We start from the raw sequence: 27,899 nt of genomic DNA on the forward strand, positions 1-27,899 counted from the left end.
CTGACTGACTTGGGGTCTATAGCAGACCCCCACAATAATATCACTGTTATTTCTTATTCCTTTTATTTTTACCCAGAGACTCTCAACTGAGCTGCCATGCTCAGATTCACATATTTCCTAACAAGTATATACCTCCTTCACATATACTGCTATGCCTCCACCCTTTCTCATTTGCCTGTCCCTTTTAAATTTATTTATTTATTTATTTATTCTATGACTTATATCCCGCCCTTCCCATAAAATGGCTCAGGGCGGCTCACAACAAACGATAAAACAATACACAAAGTGCAAAATTGTTACAGTTAAAAAGTCAAAACATTTAAAAACCTTAAAATCTTAACATTAAAACTATACCGTATATTTCACTAAAGTCTGATAAGCCACATTAATCTAGTCAGGCGTAGGCTAGCCGGAAGAGGCTTGTCTTACAGGCCCTGCGGAACTGAGTAAGATCCCGCAGGGCCCTCACCTCTTCCGGCAGCTGGTTCCACCATGTGGGGGCCATTGTAGAGAAGGCCCTGTCTCTGGTTGTCTTGAGACGGACTTCTTTGGGCCCGGGGATGGTGAGAAGGTTTTGCGTCCCAGACCTCAGTACTCTCTGGGGAACGTGTGGGGAGAGACGGTCCTTCAGGTAGGCAGGTCCCAGGCCATATAGGGCTTTAAAGGTAATGACCAGCACCTTGTACCGGACCCGGTATATTATTGGAAGCCAGTGCAGAGCCCGAAGACCCGGCCGAATGTGCCCCCACTTTGGGAGGCCCAATAACAGCCGGGCCGCGGCATTCTGCACCAGCTGCAATTTCCGGGTCCGGCACAGGGGCAGCCCCATGTAGAGGGCATTGCAGTAATCCAACCTCGAGGTGACCGTAGCATGGATCACTGTTGCTAGGTCGTCGCGGTCCAGGAAGAGAGCCAACTGCCTTGCCCGCCTAAGATGAAAAAACGCGGACTTGGCAGTGGCTGCTATCTGAGCCTCCATCTTTAGGGACGGCTCCAGTAGCACCCCCAGGCTTTTGACCCTGTCCGCCGCCATCAGCGGCGCACCGTCAAAAGCTGGTAGGGGGATTTCCCCCCCTGGACCACGACGGCCCAAACAAAGGACCTCTGTCTTCGCAGGATTCAGTCTTAGTCCACTCAGTCTGAGCCACTCAGCCACGGCCTGTAGTGCCCGGTCCAGGTTTTCTGGGGCGCAGACCGGTCGGCCGTCCATAAGTAGATAGAGCTGGGTGTCATCCGCATACTGGTGACACCCCAGCCCATACCTTCGGGCAATCTGGGCAAGAGGTCGCATATAGATGTTAAATAACATCGGGGAGAGAACCGCTCCCTGAGGCACTCCACAATTAAGTGTGTGCCTCCGGGATAGCTCCCCCCCAATTGCGACCCTTTGTCCCCGACCTTCAAGGAAAGAGGAAAGCCACTGCAAGGCCAACCCCTGAATCCCCGCGTCGGCGAGGCGGCAAGTCAGTAACCGATGGTCGACCGTATCGAACGCCGCCGATAGGTCCAACAGCATCAGCACTGCCGAGCCACCCCGATCCAGATGCCGTTGAAGGTCATCTACCAGGGCAACCAACACCGTCTCCGTCCCGTGACCTGGGCGGAAGCCGGACTGGAGTGGGTCAAGGACGGAAGCGTCCTCCAGGAAAGTCTGTAGCTGCCTCGCCACTGCCCTCTTGATAAGTTTGCCCAGGAAGGGCAAATTTGAGACCGGCCTATAGTGTGCCAATTGGGCCGGGTCTAAAGATGGTTTTTTTAAGAGGGGACGGACCACAGCCTCTTTGAGCGGCGCTGGAAAGAGCCCTTCTGTCAGGGATCTGTTTATGATATCCCGTATAGGATATCTGAGATCCCCTTGGCAAGATTTAATAAGCCAGGAAGGGCATGGGTCCAATTTACAGGTTGTTGGGCGGGCAGTTGAGAGAATCCTGTCAACTTCCTCCAGGCTGAGGGGGCCAAAACCGTCCAGAATATGATCCGAAGACATGCTCGGGGCCTCAGTTGCGTTAACTGTCTCTAAGTTGGCGGGGAGGTCGAGGCGGAGTGATGCGATCTTGTCCGCAAAATAATTTGCAAAAGCCTCACAGCCTATCTCCAATTCAAAAGAATTTGGTCTGCCCTGGGGCAGCGTAGTAAGATCCCGAATTATATCAAACAATTGTGCCGGGCGCGAAGTTGCGGACGCAATCTTATCCGCAAAGTATGTCTTCTTTGCGGATTTGATTGCCATCTCATAGGTCTTCAAACTCTCTCTATAAGATGTTCGGGTCGCTTCGTCTCGAGTACGCCGCCATTGCCTCTCTAGTCGTCTGAGATCCCGCTTCAATTGCCGCAGTTCCTGGTTAAACCAGGGAGATGGCTTAGGGCGGGGGCGCAGAGGACGCCTAGGCGCGATCTCCTCGATGGCCCTGGAGAGTCCATCGTTCCAGGACTCTACCAGATCATCCAGGGAGTCGCCAGTGGGCCAGGTATCCCGCAGAGCCTTCAGGAACCGTTCCGGGTCCATCAGGCTCCGCGGGCGAGCTAAAATACGCTCTCCGCCTAAACAGGTTTGGAGTGACATATCCATACGAGCCTTGAGGGCAAAGTGATCCGACCATGGCACTGCTTCCATTGCAATATCGTTCACTTGTACTCCAGCCGCGAAGACCAGGTCTAACATGTGTCCCGCCTGGTGAGTGGGTGTTGTAACAACCTGGGAGAGGCCTAGTGTCGCCATGGATGACACTAGGTCCGTCGCCTGGCTGGAGGCCGCGTCGTCGGCATGGACATTGAAGTCGCCCAAGACCAATAGCCTTGGGCACTCCAACGCCCAGCCCGCCACGGCCTCCACCAGGGATGGTAAGGCGACGGCTGGTGCGTTAGGCGGTCGGTACACCAGCCAGATCGCCAACCCCTCCCCAACATCCCACATCAGGCCGGCACATTCAATACCCAGAATCCCCTGAATCCTAATATTCCAGTGTCATCCCACCAAGTTTCAGTAAGGCCTATTAAGTCATAGTCTCCTTCCTTTATTAGGACTTTCAGTTCCTCCTGTTTGTTTCCCATACTCTGAGCATTAGTGCAGAGACATCGGAATCCACGTTTTATGCATCCTGAGGATTTGGTTTCTGTACAAGCCTGCAAGTTAACATTACCTAGCGTATCCACCACTCTTTCCAAATCTTTAATGTTCTTGCATTTTACCAATTTTATAATTTTATTGATTTTAAGTACAAAAGGGAGAAGCAAGAGTGAAGATACATAAAAGGGGGGAAAGGGCATGTACAGATTGAGAAGAACAGAAACAAAGAAAAGTACAAATATATCAGTTATAATTCTACCTCCAAATAAAATACCCAGATCATTCTACCTGCAAGTATAAAGTTCTCCATATATTTTACCATCCTTGTCTTTCATTATAGAAATTTTTTACTAAACTATTACTAGCAATATAAATCTAAACAATTCTTCTTAAACACAAATAAGTATTAAAAAAATTCAAAGCCATCTCAACACAAAGCTGGCTGATTTAGCTTAACCATGTCAAAAGCACAAACTAATTTGTTGGTTTAACAATATCCTTATTAAAATAAGCACATAAAAATCATATATTTATCCTTAACAAATTAAAAAGATACAACATAATAATTTGTCTATCTCAGTATAAAGTTTCTCCAAAGGAGCATATTAAAAACAAATCTGCCAGATTACAAAATAATTGTGCTATCTGCCTTTTTAACAATTAATCCAACTCTTATATCAATTTGAGCAATTTCACCAAATAAACATACTAAGAATAAATCTGCTATGTAAAAATAAATGTGTTGTCTGCACTCTTTAGCATTGATCCAAATTGACTGTATATTTAACTAAAAATTTAATAACTCTCTTTCTTCCTTAGAATCTCCCTTGGTCTTTTAAAATCACATATCAATTCATTATTGATAATTCCATATTTGTTTACCCACAAGAAAAACCAGAACTCAGGAATCCTTCTTCCCACCCAGACTTCACACTTTGCCTTTTAAAATTGCATGTCAGTTCTTACTGAGAGTTCCATATCCAACTATCCACAAAGAGGGAAAAAGTTCAAGAGTTCTTCTTCCTGAAAGATTTCCACATCTTAATTTGCTGGCCGGAATGCACCTTCTCTCTTCTCAATATGGACAGCCCTCTCGATAATGGGAAGAAGAATTCTGTGCCATTTCTTCACTCAGTCTTGAGTTCTGGTCTTGTTTTGTAACTGTGCCATAAGGATCCATTTTAGTTTTCTTTTGTTCGTTTCGGAGTGGATCACTTTCCCATTCTAATTCCGCAGATGTCACCAGAATCTCTTTAGCACTCAGCTCATGTAGATTTGAAAGTTCACTAGCTGCATTAATGAGCCAACAATCAGCTGCATTAATGAGCCAAGATCCTGTTTCAGAGAAGTAATATTCCATAATATATCTTTTTTATAAGACATTTCGCTTAGCAGTGCCATTTTTCTCGGTCAGCAAACTCACTCTTAATCCAAGTTGAAAAGTAGCTTGAAGATCCTGTTAAATCATCATTCCAAATCATCTCCAGCTGAGATTTCAAATATTATAATTTCAATTGCAGTTAGACAACAAGGACCAATCTCTCTAGAATATATCTCATTTATGTTCAGATCATATTGCAGCCAAATAAATTCTTAAACATATGTCCAATTATAATCCGGGTTGATTTAAGTATTTGTATTCAATCCAATTCAAGTTATTACCGATACTTGCTCTTTGACTTTTCAAGGCCTCATTTGCAGGAGAAGTAGGCATATAGTCAGCCTCTATCCCTTCCTTTGAGCTGCCTGCTTGTTGTTATGTAAAACGACCCATTAGCCAGTGGTATTGAAAGCTCACTTACTTGCCAAGGAGAATTGCCACACTAGAAGTAGAAAAGCGATACATCAAAAGCTTACTGAAAAGAGTGAAAGAAAGCAGTCGGGCGTTCATCTTTTTCTGCTGTGCCAGTTATCATGGCGGCAAAGCCTCAGGACATGCAAGAAGAACAGGAGCAGCCGCCGCTGAATCCCTAACTTCCCGCACAAGTCCCATGTTGAAGAAAAACCCCTCCAGGGTCTTCCTATGAGGTCTTCTTATGAGAGTCTTCCTTCCCTCCAACTGCCTGATTCAAAGGTGCTGCAGGAGGACAATCTGCGGACACCCCCGAAGTCAAGATGACGTAACCCGGAAGCAAATCTTTAATGTTCTTATCCCCAGTTTCTGGCATCATACAAGGCTTTGAATTATCCCCAGTGCAACCAGAGAGAAATTGTTTTTCTTAGGGAGGGGGAGTGCCAGGTGGCAATACACTTTGTGTATGTGTGTGTGTCTTTAAGATTTTTATTTTGGTATAACAGTTAAAATAGCTACATTTCTAGAAATTGTGTGTGTGGTTATGATGCGCCTAGAAACAGCTTTGGAATTATTAAACAAGGCTCCATTTGTATTCAATTCAATTTAAAATATCATGTATCATTATGACCTTAGGTCTCCCTAGGTGGTAGAAATTGAAAAAAAATCAGAAATTCATAGTATGAATATACTTCCATCTGATAACATTAGAAATCACTTACTGCAGTTTTCTTCATCAGAATTGTCACCACAATCATTTTGGCTGTCACATCGCCAGTGATCTGGAATGCAGTTGCTGTTTTTGCACTGATATTCATGAGGTCCACAAGTCTTTTTCTCTGTAATAAAGCACACATACTAGGGATGGGCAAGAAGAAGAAGAAGAAGAATTGCAGATTTATATCCCGCCCTTCTCCCTGAATCAGAAACTCCAAGCGGCTTACAATCTCCTATGTCTTCTCCCCTCACAACAGACACCCTGTGCGGTGGGTGGGGCTGGAGAGGGCTCTCACAGCAGCTGCCCTTTCAAGGACAACCTCTGCCAGAGCTATGGCTGACCCAAGGCCATTCCAGCAGGTGCAAGTGGAGGAGTGGGGAATCAAACCCGGTTCTCCCAGATAAGAGTCCGCACACTTAACCACTACACCAAACTAGGAAACAGTAGTTCATTTGGTTATCTGATTCATTGGTTCATGTTGATTCATGTTTTTCAATTTCCCAAACCGATTCATGGTTTGTTGGTTCATTTTGTTCAGGAAGGGGTAGAATGGCCTCCAAGTGGGCTAGATACACCAAACTTGTGGCAACAGTGGCCTGTCCTCTATCTGGTCTCCAAATTTGGTAATAATTGAGAATTTTGGGGGGGCTTAGTTACAGTCCCCCAAAACAGGTACCCCTAGGTGGTTTGTTAGTTTGGGGGGTGGTAAAATGAGTACCCAGCTTGCTGGGGGGGGGGGGAAGTGTAGATAACTGGGGAAGGCAATGGCAAACCACCCCATAAAAAGTCTGCCCAGCGATGCAACGTCACCCCAGAGTCAGAAATGACTGGTGCTTGCACCTTTTTACAAAAACAAAAACCTTAAAATATGCTTAAAAGATTCACATTCTTGCAATATTTTAACAGTTTCTGATAACTGACACCTCTTGCTTTGGATTATTGCATCAAAATCTGAAGACAATGTCTATGCAGTATCACAGACTGAATTATGTCTTCCAGCTCAAGGATGGGAATCTCAAGTACCTTGAAGGATCAATGACATGGTTTCTTTTAAAGAAAACAGAATTCCACACAAGCAAGGCGAAATTGTTTTATCAAAAGCTCAATAATGAGATTTTAACCTACAGTTAGTTAGCTATTAGAAGTCAAGATAGCAATAGAAGATAATGACACTGAGAATTATGATACTAATATGTTCAGTCATCAAACATTCTTAATAAAATAATTGTTCTTTTTTTACTCACCACAATTTGCCTCATCAGACCCATCTGCACAATCTGGATCCTCATCACATACCCACAGTTTAGAAATACAATGCTGTGTGGTTTTACACTGGAAGTGGTCAGGAGAACAGCTGTTTTCCGCTTTAAAGAAAATTAGCTCTTTTAAGTACAGAAACTGTTTCCAAAAATTCAGAAGCTCAAGATAAAATAATCACAACTGTTTAAAACTACTTTTCCCCCTAAATTTTGCAGAATTGATATTTTACTTACTACATTATCAAAATGCTACTCAAAAAAATGAACCAAAAAGACAGTGTACCGTGGTGTTTTGCCATGTATCTTTGGGACCTCCTCTCCTGGTGTATCACCTGAAGAGCACTGTGCTCAGCAGAAAAGAACCTGCTGGTGGTCTCTGTCCTGAGAGACATCCAGCTATCCTCAACCACAGCCAGGGTGTTTTCTGCCCAGACCTCAACTTAGTGAAACTCCCTGTTGAATACCATCTGTGCCCAGCAGGACATGTAAGGTAGAAATGTTCCAACAGGCATTTGGTTGAGAACAGCAACAGTTCCCAACTGTCTGCACTCGGGATTTCCTGCTTTGAGCCAAGATTTTCAAAACATTAACATTAGGTTTAAAGCTTTCATACTTATTTCAGTGCAGTGACTTTATTTTTCTATTAAATTCCTATAATTAGAGCACAGAGCTGTGTGAAATTTTGCTTCAAAATATATGTCTTTATATTTATGTATGTTTTCAAATGGGTTTTTTTATTTATAAATGAAATAGGGGTAGAGAAAGAAAAAGGAGCAGGGAAATAACAATTTGATAAAAGATCTAGCATATACATAACAGGGATGATCAACAACGCAATGGACATAGAGTGTTTAAAATTTCATGTATAGAATATATATATGTGTATAAATATTTTTGAATAATAATACACACATACACATTATTCAAAAATATTTTCCCTCTCAATTGAAATTGAAATTAATGCTTTATATATTATGTAAACTAGTCATTAAGGCCCAGAAGTTAATTTTTATATTAGCTATCAAATATTGAATGTTTAAACTAATGTTTACATTGTTTTGGAATATTTATATCTTAATAATATAGTTATAATTATCAAACCATAATAAAAAGGCAGACAATACGTTTTAAAGATATTTCAGAAAGAAATAGCAATAGAGTAGATTATATAGATCACTATTTCAAAATATAATTATAATACTTATAATGCTGGTTATGCTTAACATACTGATAATCTTAAAGATATTGATGAATCAAAAAAATAGCATTTCAATAACTTCAATACAGATCAAAGCAAAAATCACCCATTTTCTGTCTATCTATAATAAGCCTAGTCTTTCATTTTGTGTTTCTAATTTTCACTAGTTGAGTATTCTTCCGCTTTCCACTGAGTTGCCCATACTATTCAAGCTGCAGTCAACATGTATGTGAACAGTTCATGAAACATTATTTCAGAGCTGTCAACTTACACCTTTTAACTTGTTCAGTTTCTGTATTGTATTGAAGGAAAAGTTTGTAGATTTGTCCTAGTGTGTGACCTTTCCATTGGGCGATTATTATTTCAAAATCAGATAAATGTCTTATTTGACCTCTATAAGCATGGGTGGCTTCTTTGTGTATTTGATTTATACTGTCTCCTGGTTTAACAGAATTTGAAAGCCAGTGCCCTGAGATGGTATGGCTGGGACTTATACCCCCATGCCACTTTTGTGGACTTTGAGGTACAATGAGAGGCAGTCATGCAGCTGTCATCTTCAGGACACATGGCTGGGCTGGGCTGTGGCATTGATAGCTGGATGCCCTCTATTCTGGGAACTGGTCACATCAGGTGAGCTGGTAATGGGGCAGACCTGGGGGCCTTAGCTGTCCACCCCTTCTCTATTTAGGTTGCCATTTGCCCGATTCTCACCCTCGGGTTCCCACAGCTTTCTTGGATCTGGCAAACATTCTCTGGCTCTCTTTCCAGCCATCCATGCGCTACAGCCCTCCTCGTGGTTGGAACAGGCAGGAAGGAGTTGGGGGGGGGGGCTTTGTTCCTCACACTACTGCTGTGGACCCTCTTTTAAAAAGAAAGGGTTTCAAGTAGCTGACTGGTGGCTCAGTGATCTTTGGACCAGACGACAGTCAAGTGGTTGGAAATAGTGGAGAGGGCTTGTGGTATGATCATCTTAAAGGTAGAGGGGCCTTGGTATGGGTTCTGAGAAACTCGCAGCAGAGACTCAGTTTCAGGCAGGTTTCTCAGGCTGTGGAGGACTTTGCTGGCCTACAACCACCTGGCCTTTCCCCTGTTTCATCAACCAGCTGGGGTTTGGAGTTGCAGAGAGCAGGAGTAAGGTTCCACCGCCCTAAATCCACCACATAATATGCTGGACATTACAGGCTGATTGGCAGGCCATGTGCATGCTGAGCACAGATAGGAATTAAAGGGCCTCTCCAGCTGATCAGACAGCCATGTGCTTGCTTTTAACAGCTCTTGAGTGGTGACCTGGGTAGCCAGGTGGTCCCCTCCCATTTCATGCTGGCATGGGGGACAGGAGCATTTTCCCCAGCATCAACCATGGGACATTACACTCTGTGGAGGGGGGAAGGGTAAAGGACTCCTCTTCAATTGGTTGCAAGGTAGCCCCTGGCAGCCTTCTGCACCCACTGAGCTGCCTTTGAAAGTGTCACATTCTCAGGGCACAGGCAGGTGAGAGTCCAAAGCCAGTTCAAGGTCAAAGTCCAGGAAGTCAAGCAGGAGCCAAGTCATCAAAGCAAAATCGCAAACTGGAATCAGAAGTCAGTGTCCAAAAGCCAAAGGGTCAGGGTGCCAAGGAATTCAAGCAGGTCAGGATCAGTAAGGAGAGTAGTGTGCAAGCTAGATAATAGACTTGTTGCTTCCACAAGGTTACCAGGTCCTGGGTGGAAGTTATATGGGAGCCTCAATCAGCCTGCTCCCCGGGTGGCAGCAACTCTGCTAGAACTCAGGGCTGAGAGATCTGAAGCATCGGCGTTCCTCATGTCTTCGCTCTGAAAGTTCTTTCTGGAGCCTGCTTCAAATTCTTGAGATGGGAGGGGTAGAGCTTGGAGAAGACTGATTGTCAACAGCTGACACTAGTGCCTGGAATGTGGGGAAAGTGATTGATGGGCCAGCTGCTGGTTGTTCGGCTGAGAAGCTGGCTGGAAACTCTTCCAGGTCTGTTAACCCTTCCAGGTCCTCCTCATCAGGGCTCAAGACACTATCTCCCCTGCAGGACCCCTCCACAGATGGGCCAGACCAGTCAGGGTAGGCCATGTGAAACTGCTGCATGAGGTCGGGGGCATGTAGGTTGTCCGCAGGTTCCCATGAACGGTCCTCGGGGCTATAGCCTTCCCAGTCCACAAGGTACTGGAGGTCCTTGCACTGGATTCGGGAGTCCAGGAGTTGGTGGACATTGTATTCCTCCTTGTCATTGACCAGGACGGGTGGAGGCGGCGCTGGAGGTGGCAGTCAGATGGGATCCAGTGGTGCAGCAGGAACAGTGAGGGACCACTGGAAGACTGGGTGGATGCGGACGGTGGCTGGGAGCTGTAGCAGAAAGCAACAGAGTGGATTTGGTCCATGATCAGGTAAGGTCCCACGAAGCAAAGGTCCAGCTTGTGAGACTGGACAACGCAGGTAGTGGGTGGAGAGCCAGACGTGGTCCTCAGGCTTCAGTGGTGGCCCCACCTGTCGCTTCCAGTCAGTTGCTATCTTGTATGCTTCTTTGGCCTGTTGGAGTTGCTCTCAGAGCAAGTCCTGGAGGACCCAGAGTTCCTGCAAGTGAGCATCCGCATCAGGGACTGCTGTGGGGGACAGAACCACTGGGAAGAAGCGAGGGTGGTACCCATAGGTGGCTGCAAACGGGGTCTGTTGCATGGACGAGTGCATGGCGTTGTTGTAGGAAAACTCGGCCAGAGGTAGCAAGGCGGCCCAGTCATCCTGCTAGTAGCAGGTGTAGCAATGCAGGTATTGTTCCAGCGTGGCGTTAGTGTGTTCAGTCTGCCCGTCCATTTGGGGATTTTATGCTGAGGACAAATGCACCTGGGTGCCTAAGCTGGAATGCAGGCCTTGCCAGAATTGGGAGGTAAACTGGGGGCCACGGTCTGAGATCCAGTGTTCCAGGAGCCCATGCAGTCGAAAGATGTGCTAAAGGTAGAACTGGAGCTGTTTCAGGAGCTGTGGGAGGCCTGGGACATGGAACAAAGTGAGGCATTTTGGTGAACAGTTCCACCATCACCAGGATGCAAATATGCCCGTTGGACCGGGGGAGCTCAGTGTCCCGGGGTCCTGTAGGTGTAGGGTAGGAGATGCAGAAGCCCCGGGGGCTTGGTCAGTTCATCCTTGGCCCGACAGCAGACCTCACAGGAACTGACATAGCGGGTCCTGTAGGTGTGGATGCAGGGCCACCAGAACTCCCAAAGGGCATCATGAGATGCAGGATCTTGTGTTGGCCAAAGTGCCTCGCAGGAGGAGAGTCATGGGTCAAGTCAGCCTGGAAGGCCCCAGAGGCATGTATAGGGGCCCACAGTGCAGTAGGAGACCTTGGTGGGTAGAGAGGTCCTTGGCAGGGTCATCTTGCACTTCCTGGAGGCGTTGCTGGGTCCAGGGTTCTTGGGCCTGGCTGTCCTGTATGTTCACAGCCAAGGTCAAGTGGTTGAGGTGGCAGCAAAGACCGAGGGTGTAAGGATGAGTCCAGCTGGGGTCTCTTCAGTCAGAGGCGCTGCATACTCTGGTTTTCAGAAGGGGGCATCTGCTTTCTGGTTCTGGTTCTGTGGGATGTAGGTGATCCAGAAGTCAAACTGGGGAAAGAAGAGGGACTACCGGATCTGATGCTGGGTGAGGCATCGTGTAGTCTGCAGATTTTTCAGGTTCCAGTGATCAGTCAGGACTTGGACGGGGTAGTGGGCCCCTTTGAGGTGATGCCTCAAAACCTCGAAGGCAGTCTTGATGGCCAGGAGTTCCCACTCCCAGATGGTGTAGTTGCATTCTGTGGGCATCAGCTGATGTGAGTAGTAAGCGCAGGGTTGCAGTGGCTGGGAGGGGTCCTCATGCTGGGACAGCACTGAACCTAGGGCCACGCTGGAGGCATTGGTCTCCACGGTGAATGGCAGCTGCGGGCAGGGGCGGATCTAGGACGAATAGCGCCCTGGGCAGGTGGCCCTCTGGTGCCCCCCCTGGTGCGGCGCTCCGCCCTCCCCCTCCGGCATGGCGCTCACCTACCCACCACCACTACAGCAGCAGCGCTCCACTCACTCCCTTCCCCCTGGTCGCCACAGCTAAAAGTAAGCTCTGCTGGCTTCGCAGCCTGTGCCTGCACATTTTGTTAAGAGACAAAATGCGCAGGCGCAGGCTGTGAATTTGGCAGAGCTTACATTTAGCCACAGCAAGCAGGGGGAAGGGAGCAAATGGAGCGCTGCTGCTGCAGTGGTGGCAGGCAGGCAAGCAGAGTGCCAAATGGTGGTGGCAGGGGGGCAGCAGCAGCCCGAAGGGGGCAGTAGTGGCCAGGAGGAGGCTAGTGGTGGCCATGGCAGTGGCAGGGAGGGAAGCAAACTAAGCACTTGCCTGGGGCACCGGAGGGGGGGGAGAAGAGCCCAATTTGCTGCCCCCGGCCTATTGGTGCACTAGGCAACTGCCTAGTTTGCCTAGTGGGCGAGCTGGCCCTGGATGTGGGTCTGGGTAACGCACGAGCGGCTTGGTAGTGAAGCAGGTTTTCAGGGTGGTGAAGACATGGTCTGCCTCTGGAGGCCAAGAGAGCAGGAACCAAGAAAAACTGCAAGCCAAAATTCTTCCCACCTTGGTGTAAACAAATGTTACAAATGTTAATATATTTCCTATGAAAACTAATAGATATGGAAAACATTGAATAACTACAATTAATAATTTCAGCTTTAATAAACAATTTTACAAAAGTAAATCAAGATTCCTAGGAATCCTTTTGGTAATCACTCTTTTCCCTGTTTTAATTTTTATAAAATGTGATAGATCCATAAGAGCACACATCCTCTTAGTACATAGGTGCTAAATTTGTTTAGGAGCTACTTACGACAATCTCTTTCATCTTCTCCATCACCACAATCATCATGCCCGTTACACCTAAAATTTACTGGAATGCACTTTTGAGTCTTTGTGCACTTGAATTGACCAGACAGGCAAACATGTGTATCTGGGGGAAAAAAATGATCAAAAAAAATCAGATGAGTTTTATTTATATGATTTAATTTGATTAATAATTGTTTAGAATCATCCAAATCTGGTTTCAGGCCTAACTATGGAACTACAACGCTTTGGTTGCCCTGGTGAATGACAAGCACAGACGATGGACAGAGCAAGTCTGACCCTGCTAATTCTCCTGGACCTTTTAGCAGCTTTTGGTACCATTGTTCATGTTATCCTTCAGGATCACCTTTCAAGACTGGGATTGAGAAACAGAGTTTTGTGGTGGTTCTGGTCCTACCTTGAGGTTAGATTTCAGATATTGCTGTGGGACTGCTACTTTGTCTTTATCCTATGGGGTCCCCCAAGGTTCCATCTTGTTCTTCAGGCTTTTCAACATGTGTTTCAACAGCTGGGGGAGGTCATCTGAAGATTTAAGCTGAGCTGCCACCAATATGCAGATGACACTCACCTCTATCTCATTACTCCAGCAGATCCCAGGAAGACTCTGGAAATTTTGAACAACTTCCTGGAGGCAGTTTTGGAATGGATGATAAAACTTAATCCTGACAAAATTTAGGTGCTACCAATGAGTGGAAGGTCTGACCCAGAAAATGGGTTATCCCCTGTTCTGGATGACGTTGTACTCCCTTTAAAAGAGCAGGTTGCCTTTTCACCCAGTAAAATGGAGGCAGCAGTGACCACAGGTGCCTTTCATCAGCTTTGGCTGTTGATCCAGATGCAGCCATTCCTGGACAGGAAATATCTTTCCACTTGTGGTCCATACCCTAGTAGCATCAAGATTAGATTGCTGCAATATGCTGTATGTGGGGCTGTTCTTAAAGACTACTTGAAACCTACATTTGGTACAGAATACAGTGACCAGAATGTTGATTGAAGTGGGTTGTAGAGACCATATGATTCCTATCTTGTTCTACCTACACTGGCTTCCAGTTTTCTTCCAGGCTCAATTCAAGGTGCTGGTATTTACCTTTAAAGTCCTGTGTGGTCTGGGATCAATATATTTTAAAATCACCTTCTCCCATATGAACCCATTTGCTCACCCCAGTCATCCTCAGAGGCCCTGCTTTGGTTGGCCCCACCATCTGAGCTAGACAAGTGGTGGGGACACCAGAAAGGGGTCTTCTCTTTCATGACACTAAAACTTTGGAACTCGCTTCTCAGGGAATTCGGCCCCACCCCGGCCGGGCTGCAAAAGGAGAAGGAGAAGCTCAGGCGTAGGAAGGTTGACAGGACCTGGGCCAATTGGCTGCCAGGTTTTCTCATATATGCAGGAGTGATTGCAAGGGCACAGCCAGGTAGGGCCGCACCATTGTTTCAGTATTGTTGCGGGGGCGGCCTGGTTACAATACAATGAAACTTTCAGGATGAGAGCAGCAATTAATCCGATGTTGCCATGGGACCAAATCAGTCAGCAGTTGTGATTGCAGCTGATGGCCCCAGCTAAGCCCAATTTGGGTGATAGGGTCGATAGCGGGCATTTAGTGCATAGACAGCCAGGTACCTCAACAGCCCGCTCCACGGCAGGTCAGCTGGTTCAACCCCGGCTGCTATGTTGGGAGTTCACGTCTCAAGGAGTGTGCTCACGGAAAGCATGTAAATTCAGGCATGAGTGCCCGTTATGTGGTGGCCCCCATGCATTTTCGGCATGCAGTAAAGCCAAACAAAAAGGGGGGGGTCAAAGCACCCCGGGGGAGGGGGTAATTCTTAGGCACCTGGTAAAGGGTCCCAGTCCCATTCTACTGAGAGTTCTTAGGCGCTTCCTGGAAGGTTATCCCAGGGTTGCTGACAGAAACTATTTGTGGGATGGCTTCAGTTCAGGGTTTAGGATCCCATTTCAGGGGCCTAGGACGCCCTGTAGGGAATCCAACTTTCGTTCCATTGTATGGCTGGAACATGTTGTTAGAGCAAAGATAGCAAAGGAATGTTCGGAAGGGCGAGTTATTGGTCCTTTCGAAGCCTCTCCAGTTCCATGTTTGAGGGTTTCCCCATTGGGAGTGGTTCCTAAGAAGGCAGCGGGTGAATATAGGTTGATTCATCACCTTATTCATATCCCAGTGGGGGGTCGGTGAATGATGGAATTCCCGACCACCTTTGTTCAGTAAGATACACTTCTTTTGACCAGGCGGTCAAGGTTGTGAGGGGGTGCGAGCTGGGCGCAGAAATGGCCAAATGCGACATTAAGTCGGCATTTCGTCTGTTACCAGTGCACCCTGATGACTTTGAGCTGTTGGGGTTTAAGTTTGAAGGAAAGTATTGTATGGATAGAGCTTTACCGATGGGGTGCTCTGTATCCTGCACTGCCTTCGAGCAGTTTAGTTCCTTCTTGGAATGGCTGCTGAAGGATAGATCTGGGCATGGGGAGACAGTTCATTATTTAGATGACTTTCTGTTTGTGGGCGCGGCAGGGACTGGGCATTGTGCCAAGCTATTGGAGCTTTTCATGAAGCTGGCGGATGAGCTCGATGTGCCATTGGCACATGAGAAGACGGAGGGCCCTGCTACACAGCTTACATTTTTGGGTATCGAGTTTGATACCTTCCAGCAAGCTTCTCGGCTGCCAGTTGAAAAGGTTCAGCAGCTTAGGGAAAGGCTAGCAGCATTGAAGCAAAAACATAAGGTGTCACTTTTAGAGCTGCAGCAACTCGTAGGACATCTCAATTTTGCCTGTAGAGTAGTAGCGCCAGGCAGGGCATTCCTTTGGCGCCTTTGTGATGCCATGGGGTCCCTGTGTTTACCTCATCACAGAGTGCGCATAACGTCTAGCATGAGCAGTGATTTGGAGGTCTGGGAGAGCTTCCTGGAGTCATTTAATGGGGTATCCTTTTGGCGGGAGGATATGAAGGTCACGGCCGACATCCAGAAATCCTTGGACACTGCAGGTTCTACCGGTTTTGGGGTTTTGTTTAGGGGGCATTGGTGCGCTGAAAAGTGGCCTAAAGATTGTCAAGTCAGCGGCATCTGCAGGAACTTGACTTTTTTGGAGTTTTTTCCAATCGTGGTGGCAGTCTGTATATGGGGGGAACAGTTGGCCAACCAAGTTGTGCACTTTTGGTGTGACAACTTGGCAGTGGTGCATGTCATTAACTCCTTGTCCTCCAAGTCCACACCAGTGATTAACCTAGTTAGGGTTTTCACGCTACGCTGCCTTCGTTTAAATATTTTGTTTTTAGCTAAGCACGTGCCAGGGGTCAATAACGGGGTGGCGGACGCTCTGTCTCGCTGACAGATGGAGCGCTTTTGTCAGTTGTCCCCGAAGGCCGATCCTCACCCGGTTCGGATGCTTTGGGACCTGTGGCAGCTTGGCAGTCAGAAGCCGGTAGGGAAATTCTTTTAGCATTGGCCCCGAGTACCCGGAAAGCTTATGAACGTGCAGCCTTACAGTTTAGGGTATTTAGGAATTCTGTGGGGCTGGGGGATAGCTGGCCCATCCCAGTCTCACACCTGATGCAGTTTTGTGTGCAACAAAAAAGCAGAGGACTAGTGGTTAAATCTATCCGGGTCAGTTGGCTGCTTTAGCTTTTATTAGTAAGGCACAGGGGTACCCGACGGCTCTAGAAGATTTCAGGGTGAAGAAGATGCTCGAAGGCTGGTCTAGGGAATGTGGGGTGCGGGCAGATGTCCGGCAGCCCATTTCCCCTTCTATACTTAGAGGGTTGAGTAGCACTTGGCTGGAGGTGTGCAGTTCAGATTATGAAGTTGTGTTGTTTCACGCAACGGCACTTACAGCATTTTTTGGTGCTTTAAGGGTATGTGAACTGGTGAGGCTGTCACGGAGCGATGTAACATTCGAGGGCGGACACATGTTATGGCGAGTCTGGTGATCCAAAACAGACCAAAAGCAGAAGGGCACCATGGTTATGCTCGGTCCTTGTGAGGAGGCTGGTTTATGTCCAGTGCAAGTGTTACAGCAGTACATGGCTGTCCGAGGGAATGCCCATAGGCTGTTTTTCTGCCATACAGGGGGGTCCCCCTCACCAAGTATTAATTTTGGGCAGTGACAACATGGGCACTGGATAAGTTAGGATTGGGGAGATTTAAGTTCGGGACCCATTCCTTCCGAATTGGGGCTGCGTCGACTGCGGCAGCAATGGGCTATCCTGGACCGGCCATCCAACGGGTGGGACATTGGCTCTCGGTTGCTTACCGTGCCTATGTGCATCCATTGTTGTTTCCCTGAAGGGCCGTGAGTTAATGGTTATGTCATGTCAAGTTGATGTTCAGTTGTTAATTGTTGTTTCATTCCAGGTGCTGTGGCTCGTCAGGGGAGGCTGCGGATCCTCATAAGCGGGCACAGTATGATATTCTGGGCCGCTCACTTTGCGATGAGATTGCCAGTCGGCTCACAGTTGGGGCTGAGTGAGTGGGCTATTGTTGAATGGCAGGGGCAACGGGGGCTAAAATGGCCAGGGCTTCTGCCTTTGCTGTTTTTGGGAAGGGTCGGTTCCCCACCTCACATTCACCTGGGGGGTAATGATCTGGGTTTGATGAAGGGGAAGGCCCTGACCTTGCAGGCAGTGGCGGATCTTCGGGCCATCGTGCGGAGGTGGCCTGGAGTTCGCCTGATTTGGTCTGCTATCCTGCCACGGAGAGTCTGGCAAGCCACTTGGGACCCAGCGGGGATTGAGCGGGCCCGAAGGAAGGCAGATCAGGCCCTGAGGAAGGCCTTGGAAGGGGGTCTGGGTACCTTCCTTCCCCATCCTGGGATTAGGGTGGATATGGTTGAGTTGTACCGGTCAGATGGAGTCCATCTGTCGGACACGGTGAATCGGGCCTTTTTGAGTGACTTGCGGCAAGGTCTGCGGGCAGCTCTTGGCCACCCGGGGGGCGCGAATGCCTAAGCAGAGGCTTGGCATTGGCGGTGGCAGAAGGAACAAGGGGTTTATACCTTGCTGGTGAGCACCCAGGCCTCTGCACCTGTTTAGTGCAGCCGATCCGCAGGAACGGCAGATGGGCTTTTCGGCTCAATGTCGTATAATGCGGATCGTATTCATGCCTCCTCTTATTCGCCTCCTTCTGGTGATCGGGGCTGAAGTGTAAGGGGAGGACAATTGGTGGCCTGCCGGCCCGGCGCTAGCCACATTTGTTTGGCTCGTGCTGGGGGCAGGGTTGTTGGACTTGGCGGGGTCGGTGGAAGACCCCAGGGCTGTCCAATAGCTGTTTTACCTTGCCATGTTAATTTTGAAGTTAATAAAGTGGCTCGTTTCCCAATAATTATGCGTCAGCCTCTTTATCCCGACTGGGGGTGCAAATTCATGTCTCCCTCTATTGTTGTTATTCACTAGAAGGTGAAGACTTTTTTGTTTTGTCTGGCATGCCTCCAGTTTGGTCCTCTTTTTAGTGCTGTTTGCTTGTTTATTTTAATTGGGTATGTTTTTATTGGGTGGAAAGGCAGCATGAATATGTTTTCTATAAGTAATAAATAAATACTAATTTAAACAAACATTGTCTATCAATGTGGTCACTGCGTGTCTATCTTTGACCAACCACTCTTTTACTGTAGTCCTAAAATCATTTTATACAGTATTTATAATAGGTTACTGGGTTTTTAAATTTATTTAATGTTCTTAATCATGCTTTTTTCCTGCAAAGCAGGACTCAAAGCAGCTTTCAAGATCTGAACAATCTAAAATCATACAACACTAGAAGAGGAACAGCAGCCAGGAGTGGGACTGTGCAGATGAAAAAGTGCAGTCTTTCATTGGTGGAATAATCTCCCCTGACAAGTGATAGTGGGTTGCTAGTACTGCACTTATTTTTTTTAAAAAAAATGTATCCCTGAATTGATATTTGAATAGATTCTTCTGCCCTTTAAACATATACCAGTGTGCAAAGCGTATGCAATTCTACTTGTGTGCAGCAGCCATATTTACACTGTATATTCTACCTACACTTTGTGGTATTAAATATTAAATAGCTGTTACTATGTATTTTTTAAACTGCAGTATAAATATATTGATCATTTGAAGAAATAACCACTTGTTTGTGGTTTGGCTGAGCATACTGCACCAATGAATGTTAATTTAATTTCGCCATAAGCATTTCAAAAGTATCATAATCTTTCTGATCTGCTGTTGCTTTTTCCTCTTACTTTCATAGTTTCCAGAAACCATTATTGTCCACCATATGATGTTATTAACAAAATGTCCTAATGACAATTTTGGCCAACAGAGTGAAATTTTCTCACTCTCTCCTTTCTGAGTGACCAAAAAATGTCCTCTAAAATGCTACTTCTGGGAAACCAGGACTTCCAGGAGTAGCATGTCAGAAGTGTTTGGGATTTTTTTTGCAAATCGGAACCAAAAGCAACACCCTCAAACCAGAGATCCCTAACATGGAACCCATCGTTCCAATAGCATTCACCAATGTGTTTGTTGGTACTCACTTCCTGAAAGTAATATCATCTTTTCTTCACTTCATTTGTGCAAGAGGTGCTTAATAAGACCATGGGAGCCATCACCTTTGTGTTAGCAGAAGAAAGTAGTCCACATTATGGTAGAATGCTTGGATTGGCACATCCCAATGTTTTGTGACTGGACTCAGCCTCCATAATAGGCTTTTTATGGTGGCACTCACTACATGTTCTTAAAATCCTAAAAGTTCCCATAGTTTCAAAATTTTGTGGACTCCTGTCTTAAACACTCATACAAAAGTTGAACCTAATGTTTTTGGAGTAAGGTGACCAGTCAAATTAACTCAGATATCTGAACAATAAAAATAATTGGATACATACAATAGCAGATATCACAGAACTGGCTGAACCATGAGCACTGTTTCACTTTGGGCCCTCTGGAAGCTTAAGGCGCTTAGTGGGTGTTCCAGGTCTCCATCTGTTGATGCACTGCTCTCCTAAAACCACTGAACTTCCAGAGGGGGGTTCCCTGCTTCTCTCTGGGCATCTCTGCTGCCACCGCCTGGTCAATTAGGTTTTTTTTCCTGTTAAGAAGGCCAGTCCATCTAGCCCTCTCTCTACATTGCCACATATTCGGCACAGCAGTGAACTGAGCATGCTTACAAAGTAAAGGTGCAGACGCACAGTTCTGTCCTTTGGCTAAACATACCCTGACTTATTATAGGATAGTCTCTTTAACCTTAAAGTTAAAGAATTCTATCAGTCATCTATTATCATAAGCCTCTGTCAGACTGCCTGCACTTAGATCAATGTGGTGAAGGCAACCAACAAGAAGGAATCCAGGTATGAAAGTTCCTTCCTAAAATTTGTCCCCAGGTGGAATCACTCAATTATTTATCTATTCACATTTCTGTCCTGCCCTTCCCAAATGGGCTTAGGGCAGGTCACATCAATAAAACAGATTACATCATTCTAAAACAACTAACTAAACATAAAATCAAACAAACCAGTTAACTAATTAAAATTCCAGACCTTGTTTCCTTTGTGTCTGTGGAATTTAACTGCTCTGTTTGCCCTCTTCTTTGTGGATCAGACTTTTTCTTCCTGTCCTTCCCAGGAAGAGATACAGTCTAGCATTTGGCATCCCCAAGTCTTTGTCACCTCCTAGGTGTCACATTCTGCCTAGACATGAGATGGCCCTTTCTTTGACTGCTTTCTGCTAGCCAGAAGCATTTACATAAACAAGCAGGTTCCCGTGAGAGCCATCAACAGTATAGGGGTACTTGAGAGCAACTTATCACATTCATGTTTCCTGTTCTTATACCAATAGAGAAACTTCCTGGAATGATGTGGGGTTTTGTAGCTGTCATATCATGACCTACCACAATTGAGCTCGTCAGAGTGGTCCCCACAGTCATTTTCTCCATCACATATAAAAGCTGGTAAAACACAGAGTCCAGTTCCACACTGAAAACGGCCTGGCTGACATTTAAATTCAGCTGTAAAATGAAACAAGTTATTGAATCATAAAATGAAAAGTAATGAGTTCAAATAACTTGATGGTATTTGTGCTCTAAATTCCATAAGAAAAAAAATGCTGCCAAGATGGCTTTTTTGTTTACTGATGAAATTTAAATACATCAAGAACCAAAAAGATTAGTTACGAACCAAGTATAGGGCTAGTTATTAAAAACAATATAAGTAACCTAAGCAATATCAAAAATACATATGTTTATTGTCAACAGGCTAAGAACATTTATGGGGCCAACTGTGGCCTCAATACAGAATAAAAATACAATATACACAAGTGGGAATTACTGTGACTGAAGCATTTTAGCCGAAGTAGGTTTTCTTCAGTGGTCAAGCAATATATTGTACATAAAGACTCATGATTCAAAAGTAAAACAATTTATAAGATGTAGAGCCAAAAAAGGGATACTGTTGAAAGGAAAAGGAAAATGTGATGGATTTTTCAATGTATATTTATATTAATAATTTTACTTACTTAAATTGAAATGTACCTATGCCTTAGCCCAATTCAATCAATATCAATCATACCTTTATTGGCATAACAAAAAGAAACACACAGAAACTTGTCAGCTAGACAACAAGCAATCCAATATATCCGTTCAAAGCATAAAAGGCTAAAATAAGATTAAGAATCACACTGAAGCTCACTTGAGATCATTTTTGACAATTTCAGCCAAGAATTTGGCAACAGCTCTTATGATATCTGTTATTGCGCCATTTAGCTGGAAACGGCAATCAACCCTATCTGCTCGATTATAAGATGGTAAGGAAAAACTATCTAACAACCTTCCGGAGATTTGTATACAGCTGGTAGTTCAATAAAATGTGCTGGATGAAATCAGGCAAGCTTGACCTGCTTGGACAACATCTCTCTCTATAAGGGACTTGAAGAAATCTCCCACAGAGAACATTGGAGGGAAATGTATTCCTCGTAGTCAGCATAAAAGCTCTCTGATGTTGCAGGTTATCAAGTTCAAATAAATATTTAGCCATTTTCCTGGCAGACTGATCAAGTCCGAGTGAAGCAGGAGAGCAAGTATAAGATTGGGCAGGACACAATTTATGAGCTTCTAAATCTAAGAGTCTCTGCTTAATGAATCTAAAATTATAAGGCCAATGCCTTAGCCCAATTAGGTTAGCCCTGAGTGAGACAGTCCTGGCTAGACCGATCTTCAGATCTCAGAAACGAAGCAGGTTTGGCCCTGGTCAGTATTTGGATGGGAGATCATCAAGGAATATCAGGGTCACTACACAGAGCCAGGCAATGGCAAACCACTACTGAATTAGGGGTGTGCATTTTGCCCCTCATTATTTTTTGGTTCAGGTCTATTGGACCAGAAAAATTGGGGGGATTTTTCAAAAAATTCAGATCCCAATACCAGTATTCAGATCCAGGATCTTTTGGAAATCCTGAATTGTTGGGGGTCCAGAAAAATACAGTGAATAAAAGCAGCAGCAAAGCTACAAAAAACATCAGAGAGGCAGCTCAGCTTGGACTCTTTTGCGCAGTCTGCAGTTTTGCAGTTTAAAGGGACTGCAGAAGAAAGCTTGAGAATAGCTGAATGGTGGGAAGTGATCTGCTCCAGCTCAGTTCTTTAGCTGTTTTTTTCGGGTTTGCCAATAATTCCCAAATATATCTGTACTATTTTTGGGGATTTTTTTCTAGTTCTCCTCAAAAATTTCAGATACATTTGGGATGCTAAAATATACCTCAAAATACCAACAAGGTATTTTTGGGTATACTTTTGGATCAGGTAAATCCTAATGCACTCCTCTATTCTGACTTTCTCTTGCCTTGAAAACCCTAGAGGGTTGCCATAAATTGTCTGCAAATTAATGGCAAAAAAGTCTCATCCTAATTAAGTTAGCTTTAAGTCACATTAGTTTTATTGAAATAGATTGAAATAGATACAATGCATTGAAATAAATACAATATATTTTAAAGGAACCAATCCACTAATCTATACAAAGCACATTTAATGATAATCTATATATAATGTATAATCTATCTCTGCTATATATCCTGGATTGTATCCTGTATATTGTAATTGTTTCAATTACAATGCAGGTCACCTTAAATTCCACAAGACAGAAAGGCTGCTGACAAAAGTTTTAAATAAGAAAATAATAAATGAAAAACATTTAAGAAAATATGTTTCTGATAGTGCCTTCAAAACTGAAGATTTGTGAAGCTTCTCTCCACTCTGAAATAAACACGACTCCTATTTTTCTTTAAGTAGGTTATCAGAAGTGAGGATGCCATTCCTTCTGAAGTAAGAAAGCCTTTCTGCAAACTCTACAGTAATTTTGCTTAATTCCTCCTGCAGCAGGATAAAGCACTTTTGATGCAAACTAATCCAGTTACTCTAGTCTGAGGCCATTGATTTCAGAAACATTCCAAGATTTGGCAGAAATGTCACAGATTAAATTCCTATGGAATGAAGACATTTAAGAGTAGCTAATTTCCTCTAGCACAGAGTGGTAAAGCTGCAGTACTGCAGTCCAAGCTCTGCTCACGACCTGAGTTTGATCCCAGCGGAAACTGGGTTCAGGCTCAAGGTGTCAAGCATGGTAAAATTCCAATGGTAATTAATTGTTTTAGGGTCCTCCATAAAGCTGGTCTGTGAAACATCATGGAGGACCAAGGTACTTTGGCTCTGTTACTTTCCCCCCTTCCCCCATCTAGCTTTATTGCTTGTGAAGTAGAGTAATGAGAAATGAAACTAGTAAGAGAAAGAATAATCAGTACCTTCCCATACATTCCTGCCTGGGAGTGTGAGACATCTGGGGAAAGCAAGGACAAGACACTGATAACGTTGTGAGATTGTAGACATTTATGATAGTTTATGTGTTAGAGAGCATCCCTCACCCCCTCCCTTGGGAATCCTTTGAAGTATGTCTTAAAAGAATTGTATCAATGTATTTCTAGTATCACTCTCAAGAACCTGTACCAGGAGAGCATATCGGTCTATCAATAAATGTAGTTTTGTACCCACTTGACTTGTTCTTTGAAACCGCATGCTTGACACAAGGCTGACTTAGCCTTCCATCCTTCAGCGGTCAGTAAAATGAGTACCCAGCTTGCTGGGGGGAAAGTGTAGACTGGGGAAGGCAATGGCAAACCATCTTTTAAAAAGTCTGCCATGAAAATGTCGTGATGTGACGTCACCTCAGAGTCGGAAACGACTGGTGCTTGCACAGGGGACTACATTTAATTTCCTCTAATTCAGTCCACGTAAACAAAAAAAAAGATAAAAGGTGATGAAATAAGAGATCCAGATCTGAATGAATGAAAGACTGTAAAACCACTATACCAAGGGGTAAAAGGATTACCAAGGGGTAAAAGGATTACTGGAGGATAGGGAAATGGCTGAGAAGCTGAATGCATTTTTTGCCTCCGTCTTCACTGTGGAAGATGAGAAGTGTTTGCCCACTCCAGAACCACTAATTTTGGAAGGGGTGTCGAAAGACCTGAGTCAAATTGAGGTGACAAGATAGGAGGTCCTACAACTGATTGACGAATTAAAAACTAATAAGTCACCAGGTCCGGATGATGCGAGTTTGTAGCAGGCAGATGCAGTGCCCACTAGATCTGGAGCAATAGCCTTTGTCTTTTTCTTTCATTCTATCTTCTGTCTCATTTTTCTTTCTTTCACTCCTTCCCCCCTCTTTTTTTTACCTCCCTTCTGTTCTTTCTCTCATTCTTTCTCTGTATTTCTATCTTTCTGTCTTTTTATTTCATTCTGGCCATGATGTCTCTGCCTCAAAATAGAACTAACCTAGAGCCCCAGATACCTACAGATCAATTCTCCATTATACCCTAAGAACATAAGAGAAGCCATGTTGGATTAGGCCAATGGCCCATCCAATCCAACACTGTGTCACACAGTGGCCAAAAATGTATGCACACACACACACACACACTGTGGCTAATAGCCACTGATGGCTATGCTTGTAGCTGCTACCACCTCCTGTGGCAGTGAATTCCACATGTTAATCATATATATATCTTCGCAGTGGAGGACGGTAAGCAGTGGGATGCCGCAGGGCTCAGTACTGGGTCCCATGCTCTTTAACTTGTTCATAAATGATTTGGAGTTGGGAGTAAGCAGTGAAGTGGCCAAGTTTGCAGATGACACTAAATCCGGACAACAAAGTAATTTCTACCATACAGCATGTTTAAAATACTATACACACTTACGACATTCTTCAGGTTCATCTGATCCATCCCCACAGTCATCTACAGTGTCACATTTCCACCAGAATGGAATACATTTGTCAGTTTTGCAGCGGAACTGTCGGAGAAAGAGCCATGAAAGCCTTGTCATAGTAATCTTTTTATTGAAATAAAATGAATATTTTATACAAATAACAACTCATAAGCAACCAATGATCAAAATTTTAAGTCTGTGCTCCTTAAAATCAATTTCTAGTAATTTTGCATGATACATTTTAAAAAGACTGAAGTTTAAAGAGACTACATTAAAACAGATTCTTTTTGTTTTATATGCATACTAGTGTTAGTAGCCAATAGCACTGCCAGTGGAGGATCTGAGCCTTAAATTTTAAATTCAAAATAATTGAATTTGCCAGCTAGAATGAGATATAAATGTACTTGATATTATATTGCAAATGGGCATACATACAAGTGGAGTTTGAATAGCCCACCACTTAGTTTTCCAAATTAATAAAAAATATTCATAACAACACTCCTATTTGATATTATTTGCAGTTGTCAGCAGACATCAAAATGAAAGGGTGAATGGTTCAATTTTGGTCAGTTTTGCTTCATATATCTGCATCTTTACTAATGCATCAGTTACCTGTCATATTCATTTGAGACATGTTTATCTCAAGTACCTGAACTAAAATGTTGATTTGTTTTTTTCCTCCATTTATACATAAACGTATCTTGGTCAACAAAAGCATAAAAATCTGAGAAAAGCCATAATTTATAATCATCAATATTGTCAGCTAAATTGTAACTAATAACATTTTTCTATCGATAAAGCTATATATATATATATATATATATATATATATATATATATATATATATATATAGTCTGGTCCACATACAATGACATTTTCATTCCTAACAATTTAACATTTCTGACCTTGGGTGATAGTAAACATAAATATTTTAAACATATGTTGCTCAATTCTGTCTCTTAATCAGAAAATGTCATTGTATGTGGACCAGACCAAAAAAAAGTGTCTCTTAATCCTATATAGAAAGGTTTAAATGTCTAATGGTATGGTAGGTATATACTGAAGAAGGCTATGTTCAAAGGCAATAATTATAATTAGCAGGCATTATGATGTAATTTAGAAGATATGTGGACAACATGTAACATTCTTTAAATCTATATTAGAATAGAATTATATATTATATTAGAATTAGGAAATTGGAATAGCAGAAACAGGTTATTTACTATGTATTGTTTTTACCCCTTTGTTCCCCTTTCCCCCCTTTCCTTTCCCCTCCTACTTTAAAATCCAATAAAACTTGTTATGTAAAAAAAATATTCTGTCTCTTAATCCTTCTGGACTTTATCATTTTATTCTTATTTATATCTTTAAAGCTTTCCGATGTAATTTTGATCAATATATGAAAAAAAAAATCAATTCAATTTTTCTTAAAATTTGGATTCTAGTCTGTTGTGCAAGTAAGATGTTAGCTTTGCAATTGTCATATAATCAGTTAATTTATTTTCCCAGTCAATCAATTCTGGGCATATTTCAGCTTTCCATTTAGATGCATATACCACTCTTGCTGCTGTCACCATGTATTAAATAGTTCATTATGAACTTTTGGTACATTAGATGGTAATATATTTAGTAGCATTTTTTAATTCATCGGGATGTTAACTTTTAATATCTTTTATACTTCTTCATGAATCTTTATCCAATTTTTTTGGCTTTGTTGCAGGACCACCACATATGATAGAATGTACTCTTGCATTCCAACATCTGGCATTGCAGCTCTTGTTAGGTTTTTCAATTTCTTTGAGTGTGATGTACCATTTAAAGAACATTTTATACCAGTTCTCTCTTAGGGTTTGAGAGTCAATGAACTTTATTTTTTTTATCTGCAAGTTTCTCCACTGGCTCATTGAACTATTCTCTCCAAAGTTCTTCATCCATTTGATCATACAGTAATTCCTTGTTCTGTTTCATATTGCAAAAGCATTTTATACGTTTTTCCTAATAGATGTTTTAGGTCACCAGTGATCAGTTGTTCATAAGCCTTTTTCTGTCTTAGATGGCCTCCTTCTTTTGAAATTAATTCTTTATATTTTGATGCCATTTGATGATATGTCAACCACTGAATATTCTTTTCTTCACTTTGTATATCTTGCTAAGATTTTAGTCTTCCATGTCTTATCATGTAATCATTAGAGTAAATGGTCATCCCCCCCGCCCCCCACCGGTACTTGCATCACAGTAGACATTGATTGGAGATGCCAATGGCAAGGTAGGTGGACTTATTCTGTTTTTGCACTGAAACAATATTCTCAGTAGTCCATCTCTCACTGTATGACTACCATCTTGATTCTGAATAGCTTTTAATGACTTCTTGATCCATAAGTATCTGTTAATTCCTTCACTTGTATCTGCTATTTCCAATTTACTATTCCTCTCATCTGGATTTATAATCCATTCTGATAGCCAAACTAGTGCTTCTGCTTGACAATATAACCTGATATTTGGTACTGCCAAACTTCCTCTATTTTTCTCATCTTGAATTATTTTACCAATTTTATAATTTTTATTGATCTTAACTACAAAGAGAAAAGGCACAAGCATAGATACATTACAGAGGGGAAGGGGTGGATACAAAGTGGAAAAAACATAAACAAAGAGAAATGCAAATATGTGAGTTACAATTCTACCTCCAAGTGAAATACCCAATTCTTTCTACCTGCATGAGGTTCTCCCCATATATTTTACCATCTTTATCTTTCATTATAGATTTTTTATTAAACTGTTACTAAAAATACAA

The 27,899-nt window shown here is 43.7% G+C and overlaps 1 protein-coding gene across 1 annotated transcript in view; it reads right to left on the bottom strand.

The window, feature by feature from the left end:
- LRP1B (LDL receptor related protein 1B) overlaps positions 1–27,899 on the bottom strand; it is a 1,229,602-nt gene that overhangs the window by 159,606 nt on the left and 1,042,097 nt on the right. The window contains exons 63-67 of the mRNA XM_060257450.1: positions 25,095–25,188; positions 20,746–20,862; positions 12,881–13,000; positions 6,822–6,941; positions 5,582–5,698 (exon numbers count right to left, since the gene is read on the bottom strand). Coding sequence (XP_060113433.1) covers positions 5,582–5,698; positions 6,822–6,941; positions 12,881–13,000; positions 20,746–20,862; positions 25,095–25,188 — 568 coding nt within the window. The remainder of the gene's footprint in view (positions 1–5,581; positions 5,699–6,821; positions 6,942–12,880; positions 13,001–20,745; positions 20,863–25,094; positions 25,189–27,899) is intronic.

Source organism: Heteronotia binoei, chromosome 16 (assembly GCF_032191835.1).
Source record: "Heteronotia binoei isolate CCM8104 ecotype False Entrance Well chromosome 16, APGP_CSIRO_Hbin_v1, whole genome shotgun sequence".
Lineage (NCBI taxonomy): Eukaryota > Metazoa > Chordata > Lepidosauria > Squamata > Gekkonidae > Heteronotia > Heteronotia binoei.